This window comes from Telmatherina bonti (genome assembly GCF_933228915.1).
Source record: "Telmatherina bonti genome assembly, chromosome: 9".
NCBI lineage: Eukaryota > Metazoa > Chordata > Actinopteri > Atheriniformes > Telmatherinidae > Telmatherina > Telmatherina bonti.
Window position 1 is genome coordinate 295,451 of NC_136627.1, and position 7,820 is coordinate 303,270.

Consider the following 7,820-nt stretch of genomic DNA (forward strand, 5'->3'; position numbering starts at 1 on the left):
TTTACGGAGCACTGCTTCCCCCTCCTGAGCCGCTGGATGGTGGACCAGAATCGCCTCAAAGCCATCTGGAAGTCTTTCTCCATGGCCTCCCTAAACTTCTCCCACGCCTGAGTTTTTGCCTTGGCAACAGCTGAAGCCGCATGCTGCTTAGCCTGTCAGCTGCCTCCAGAGTCAGAGCCAAGAAGGCCTGATAGAACTCTTTTTTCCAGCTTGACAGCATCCCTCACTGCTGTTGTCCACCAACGAGTTCTGGGATTACTGCCACAACAGGCACCAATGACCTTACAGCCACAACTTCAGCTGGCCGCCTTAACAATAGAGACACAGAACACTTGGGACATGGTTGAAGCTCTGCTGAAGGTGGGAGTTGAAGCTCGCTCTGACAGGGGACTCAGCCAGATGTTCCCAGCAGATCCTCACAACACGTTTTGGTCTGCCAGATCTGACCGGCTTCCTCCCCCACCATCTGAGCCAACTCACCACCAGGTGGTGAGTTGACAGCTCTGCCCCCCTCTTCACCCGAGTGTCCAAGGCATGTGGCCGCAGGTCTGATGATACGACTGCAAAATCTATCATCCAATGTGACCCAAGGAATCCTGATGCCAGGTGTACATATGGACACTCTTATGTTGGAACATGGTGTTCGTTATGGACAATCCATGACAAGATCAGAAGTCCAATAACAAAACACCATTTGGGTTCATGGGGGGGGGGTACCATGCCTCCAAATCATTCCTCTCCAGGTCTCACGGTCATTGGCCACACGAGCATTGAAGTCCCCCAGCAGAACAATGGAGTCCCCAGAAGGAGCACCCTCCAGCACTCCCTCCAAGGACTCCAGAAAGGGTGGGTACTCTGATCTGCTGTTCGGTGCATAAGCACAGACAACAGTCAGGACCCGTCCCCCCACCCGGAGGCGGAGGGAAACTACCCTTTCATCCACCGGGGTAAACCCCAACGTGCAGGCACCAAGCTGGGGGCTGATGAGAATGCCCACACCTGCTCGGCGCCTCCCACCATGAGCAACTCCAGAGTGGAAGAAGGTCCAGCCCCTCTCGAGGGTTCTGGTTCCAGAGCCCAAGCCATGCGTCGAGGTGAGTCCAACTATCTCTAGTCGGAACCGCTCAGCCTCGCGCACAAGCTCAGGCTCCTTCCCCACCAGAGAGGTGATGTTCCACGTCCCTAGAGCCAGCTTCTGCAGCCGGGGATCGGACCGCCAGGGTCCCCACCCCTTGCTGCTGCCCAGCTCACATTGCACCCGACCCCTACGGCTCCTCCAGATGGTGAGCTCACGGGAGGTGGGGCCCATGTAACCTTTCGGGCTAGCCCGAACAGGCCCTCACGGCCACCAGACGCTCGCTCACGTGCCCCACCCCCAGGACTGGCTCCAGAGGGGGCCACGTTGACCTGCGTCCAGGCAAGAGAACATTTCCGCCCCTGGTCATTGTCATCATAGGTGTCTTTAAGCTGCATTTAGTCGGGTCCCTCGCCTAGACACCTGTTTGCCATGGGTGACCGTAGCAGGGGCATAAACATAGCTGTTGGATCTTCAGGACACATAAACCCCACGGCCACAATGAGGTGGTGGCTCAGGAGCTGTCTTGTTTTTGCAAATTTTCTCCACATTTCTTTGTCTTACTTATGCAGTTTGCAGACTTTGCTGAATGCAGCACAGCTGAAGGCAATGAAGTAAGCAAAGACACTTGCAGGTCTCTGTATGGCCTTTCTTTTTAAAAAAAAATAATTTACAAAAAAAACCTCTGCTGACACCAACTAATTTAGATAGTGATAAACATGCTGCTGGTTGAAGAACACAGCTGGGAGCAATACTGTAACTTGACACAGTGTGAATGGAAGCAGCGTAAATAAAATGCGTTCCATCATGAATTTATGTAAAACACAGGAGATCCTGTGTTGCGATCCTGTTAATCCATCTTTATAATTATTCCGCCAAACTTTGCCGTTTTACTCCTCCTGCGCCGTTCACGTCACTTCAGTCGTTCACATCTCAAACGCTGCAGCTACTTTGGGAGATGTGTGCTACGACCTTTGTCGTTTCAAATCTTTGTTGTTTTTGAGATATTTAGCATTTTGTAAAAATAAATTTTGCCTTGTGATTGGATGGAAGTCCTTTAAACCAAATCTTGATTGGATGTTGAAAAAATTCAGGTTGGCGATTGGTCGGTTTTTGCATAATGAGCTGTAAACAGCTTTAACTGTGGTTTGGAGCTCTGCACCGGCAGTGTCCGGTTCATCTTGGTCCCAGTCTCCATTGTCTTTCCCGCAAAAACAAGATCTCCTCAAGTTAATTATCTACTACAATACTAGATTTCCCTTTGGGGATTATTAAAGTATTTTTCTTTTCATTTCATTCATTTCAGGGCCTATGCAGGGGGTGGGGCCTGCAGATTGCTGGCTGTTGTATTTTTTGTGTTTTATTTTGTTAGTTTTGACGTGTGTGACCGACATGTGTAGACTGTTATGAAAATACAGAACAAAGTGCGGCCCGTATTGGTTCAATCCAGGATGCCACATTTGTCTGTCAATCGAAAAAACAATTCCGTATTTTATGAGACGGGTGACAACAGACGTCTCTGTCTTGTCTCAGTCTGTATTTACGGTGACAGAAGAGATCAAGTCATAATTATTATGACTTTTTTTTATGAAAACAGTTTGAGAACAAACTGAACTCTATTTCCAGAGCAATCGGAATGGATGAAATGTGCACAATCCTGACTTGCTGATATCAATAAATTTGGGATTTTAATTTAGCATGGAAATGACCAAAAGTTAATGAATATCAATGTCCTTCCATCTGATACCAGAAGAAGACATTTCAGTGAAAAATCACATTGGTAAGAAGTTAACCCAGAGAACATCAGACCTGGGAATCATAATAAGGTGAAGGTTTGTGCCGCTAACATCTTTTTTTATGTTTTCATTTCAGAATTATTCTCACCCTCATTTAACTGGCTTCAAATCAGTCTGGAACTATGACAACCAAATCCAATAACAGTGTGTTGGCTGGCAAGGCTTCCTCCTCTCCTCTCTTGTCCTCTCCACCTCGTCAACGCCTCGTGACAAAAGACGGACGCTGTACACTTCGTCCCCCTCCCTGTCCTTCAGGTTCATGGCCTAGGGTCTGGAGCAGAGCCTGGCTGCTGGCTCTGCAAGACTTGTGGGGACTGTTGGTGAGTCTTCGCTGGAGGTGGGTTCTCCTGGCCTTCTGTGCTTCCTTCTTGGCCCACTGGCTGTTGTTCGCTTGTCTCTGGTACTTACTTGCCCATCTCAATGGAGATCTTGCTGTGCAAGATCACGATGCCCCCCCACAAGGTCATATTCTTTGTGTGAAACACATTACAAGCTTTACTGCTGCCTTTTCCTTTTCTCTGGAGACACAGCTGACCATTGGTTATGGCACCATGTTCCCCAGTGGAGACTGTCCCAGTGCCATAGCACTACTGGCTGTGCAAATGTTGCTGGGACTGATGTTGGAAGCATTTATCACAGGTAAAACACTTTAAAAACTCAATAACTCCAATAACAGACTCAAAGCTAGATTTAATTGCTGCACGTTGGCAGTGGAAATACAATCACTGTCTCAAAGAGAAAATATATTTTATGAGATCATTAATGACTTTCAAAGCTGTAATCATGGTGCTGTATATGCATGGAGGTAACAAAAGTTTATGAAGCACATAGAAATTATGAAACAATCAAGGATGTATAAACTAAACAAAGTGTTCATGGTAGGTGTTCCGACCCCCGTGGTGTCTGGGGGCAATAAGAGGGTGGTAGCTCTAAATGCAGCTGAAAGTTCAGAACAAAAATGGGATTTTATTTTACTGGGGAATTCATACAAATAACACAATAGGGGACAACTTAACACAGGAGCAAAAACCAGTACTTGACAAAAGAAGCTTGAAAAGCTAACAAACATTCTGTAATCTGTAAAGAAAACCCAGGCAGGAGGTGTCACGATCAGACACCGCTGCCCTGAATTAAGGTGTCGACGCTCTTTACATAGCAGAATGGTGGGAGGATGTAGCCAATGGGACAGACTTCAGGAAGTTTGTCCACCAATCTGGAGGCATGATGATAGAGGCGGAGACCCGGGAGGACGGCCAATTACCCAAGTGTGCTGGAAGCATCCTCATTTGCATACCAGCCCACAGACCAGCAGGCTCAGGCCAGAACATAGGATCTTGCAGATTTTCTAAGAAAATGCTCAAACTTTCTTTCCCAAATAAATATATGTAGAGAATCCTCATAGATGTGCAGTCGGGATCAATTAATTCAGAGCTGGTCTGTAAATTACGTTTGCATTTCTCCCGATGATGCTGTGGTTATGAAATCAGGACGCTACAGTAGGAGTCAATGGGTAATCTTTTATGTTTTTAGCTCATTGATACCGGAGACAGAGGAATATGTGAATGAAAGCAGCTTGAAAGCGGGAGGTTGGCTGTGTTAATGTGTGCTTACATGTGGGAAAAGATGGAACAGGAAGCCGAGGCCTATGTGAGGGTAGCTGAGCGTATATTTGCCCAACCCGGCTCTGTGGTCGTGTTGGGTAAAATTAAACTGGACCAACGTGTTTATGTGTTTTTTTTTACTTTTTCACAGAAGTCTGAAAACTGATCCACGTTATCTGGCTGCGCTTCTCTGACTTTTTTTTTTAGGTGACAAACCATGTCATTACTCCTTTTGAATTCTGATTTTGAGCTTTGAAAGAATCACAGAGTGAAATCTTAATTCTATGAATATACAATACACAACTCTGAAAAACAGTTTTTTTGTTTGTTTGTTCCTATTTGTTGTATGTATCTGACCTTCCTGTGACCACAAATCTAAAGTAGCTTTTGGCTATTTCTGTATTATTTTGATTCATTTGTTTATCAGTATGTGTTGTCCCTTTTGTGTAAATGAAGGAAACCAAAGCAAAGCAAACAGAAAAAAACTGTTGCCATAATAAGGAATAGTAAAGCAAAATGTTGCACAGATATTTGGTTAGCACCACTGCTAAGTGACAAAGTTCCTGGTTTGAACCTAGGCTGGGGCCTTTCTGTCTGGATTTTGCATTTAGACTCTATTTACTGCCATCTTCCTTCCTTCCTGCTTCATCTTCAGTACAATCGCTAACTGTTAAAATTATCATCTGAGAAGAAGTGGATTGTCTTCCACTTTTACTCTGAGGGAAACTATTTTTGGGAGGTATACTTTACAACTACCCCAATCACTGAACAGGATAAATTAGTCTGGACATGAGAAATATGAGAAAAACGGCAATTACTTGATCGCTCCTTTCTTCATAACATCAGCTGAAGTAGTGTCTGCCCTACATCACCAAAGAGTCAAAAAATAATTTACAAATATTAAAATAAACCCTGAAATCAGCTTGAGTTAAGACAAAAATGGCAATTTAGTGGCTTTTAGGAAAGAGGATTTCTTTACTTTTTAGTTTAGGCTTTTGTCAGGACCATGTGAATTGTGCATTGGTCGTGCACGCGGCAGAACGGGTCGTGCACGCGGCTGGGCGGGTCGTGCACGCGGCTGGGTGGGTCGTGCATGATGTGCACATGGCAGGGCGGGTCGTGCACGTGGCAGGGCAGGTCGTGCATGTGGCAGGGCAGGTCGTGCACGTGGCAGGAAGGGTCGTGCACGTGGCAGGAAGGGTCGTGCACGTGGCAGGGTCCGTATGTTTTTAAAATGTTGCTACTTTCTCACCCCTCCTTCAGCTGTTTTATCCGTTTTACCTTCATGGTTCTCCATTTAACCACGCCCATTTCGCATGTCCGACCAATCATGAGATACTTTTCGGTGCCCTGCAAGAAAAAAACGTCCTGCCGGCCGATGTGTCGATAACTATCTTTAAATGCGTCCGCCAGAACAAAATGACATCATTTTTCTGCTCGGGTTGTCATCAGCCCATTGGGAATATTCCAAGGGACTATTTTTTTCTGAAGCACAGGGCGACCATAAATTTTTAATCACAGCGCCAAATCATTTTTTCACTTAAAAAAGACCTGTAACGTTATGTCATTTATCTGTAATAAATAATAATAAGGTGCATTTTTTGGTTTTCAACCTTTATCCATAAATCTTTCTGCCTACAAGCTTAATCCTCTTCAGGGTTGTGTGGAAAGCAGGCAGGGATGTATTTGAACTCCTGTCTTGTGAGAGATGTCCTGGCCAGGCCATCAAACCAGTCATTCTTAGTTCCTGGGTTATTTTACAATCCGTTATTAGCCTAGCATTAATGATTTGGTGCAAGAAACCCATAAAGAACCAGAGGAGAACATGGTGAACATGCAAACTCCAGACAAAAAGGTCTCATCTGAGGTTTGACCTGAGACATGACAGCGCTAACCACCACGTCACTGTGAAACCCTTTTCTTGTTGGAATTTTATTAAATTTGTTGTAATTTAGGTAAAATTCAGACATCTAAGCCTCAGATTGTATTAATGTTTTGATGTCGTAACATCTAGGTGCATTTGTAGCCAAGATCGCCCGTCCCCAGAAGCGAGCCGGAGCTATCCAGTTCAGTCCCCAGGCAGTGGTGGGCCAACACCAGGGCCAGACATGCCTCATGGTAAGAGCCACTAATCTGCTACTGCAGCCTCTGGTGGACGTAAAGGTGAGTGCTGTGCTGTATGAGGAGCACGAAGGTCAGGCTCTACATCAGACCTCGTTGGACTTTCACTTGGATCATTTGGGCCAGCAGCCATGCCCTTTCTTCATCTTTCCACTCACTTTTTATCACCCACTGGACCACCAAAGTCCCCTCTACCCCACCTTGTGTGAAGGCTCATCCAGCCACTTTGAACTAGTGGTCTTCTTAACGGCCCTGCAGGAGGGAACTGGGGACTCCTGCCAGAAGAGGACCTCCTATCTGCGCCAAGAAATTCAGTTTGACTGCCTTTTCGTGCCTGCCCTGGCGATGGATGCTCGGGGAAGGTACATGGTGAACACTCAGCACTTTGACACAGCCCACTCAAAGGCATCTTTGAACAAGGACTGTGTGGTGCAGATAAATGGTGATGGCAGTGACAGAATGGAGTAAGAATGGCAAAGACGAAGCTTCATACTGACAGCAGCAAGTTTCTAATGCACATTATTTTGTCAGGATATAGTTGATTGAATTTAGTAAAAGTGAATTTATGACTAACATTTAAAATCTAAGTCTGTGTCAAGCATTGGAAATGCTCTGGGCTCCAACAATCTCTCCCTCCAGTTGCTTGCATTATTGTCTGTACTCTCATGTCATGCTCATAACCTGTCCATCCGTCCTCTCCTTGGAGTAGAGTCTTTCCAGCTTCAGACACAAGTAAGTGAGGCTTGTTACAGATACAGAAAGTGACAGTGAGAGAGTCAGTTATGCTTAGTCTCACCAGAAATGAAAGACTATAAACCTTTGTCTGCTTATTCAATATGTACATTCAAAATTATTATTATTACTTTAGACAACTTTTTCTGCCAGACTTTGCTGTCATATGATGGAAACACAAGCAAAACTTAATGGTTTCTAACAATGCGTATTTTACCATCATAAGCACATATTCCTTTACATCTAAATCAAACCGTATAGCCAACCTCTGAAAATATTGGCCTTAGTATTTTTTCCACACTTTTCCCAAGACATATAAAGGTTGATTCTTTTTTTATAGATATCTGGTTGAGGTTTTTGTATTTTTAGAAAACTCTCAGAACATTACTTAGGCCATTATTTTAGAGGGTGATGATTACACAATTCATAAATATAAAGTTAAAAAAGAACACTGAATAATGTTGGAAGAAATAAAAAGCAAACATTGTGATAGAC

The 7,820-nt window shown here is 44.8% G+C and overlaps 1 protein-coding gene across 1 annotated transcript; it reads left to right on the forward strand.

Moving 5' to 3' along the window:
* Nucleotides 1–2,993: 2,993 nt before the first annotated feature.
* Nucleotides 2,994–7,061, forward strand: kcnj13 (potassium inwardly rectifying channel subfamily J member 13; the record flags this gene model as incomplete). Its single annotated transcript, XM_079246283.1, has 2 exons — nucleotides 2,994–3,510; nucleotides 6,487–7,061. The coding sequence occupies 2 exons, from the start codon at nucleotides 2,994–2,996 to the stop codon at nucleotides 7,059–7,061; spliced, it is 1,092 nt and encodes a 363-aa protein (XP_079102409.1).
* Between the last annotated feature and the right edge of the window lie 759 nt (nucleotides 7,062–7,820).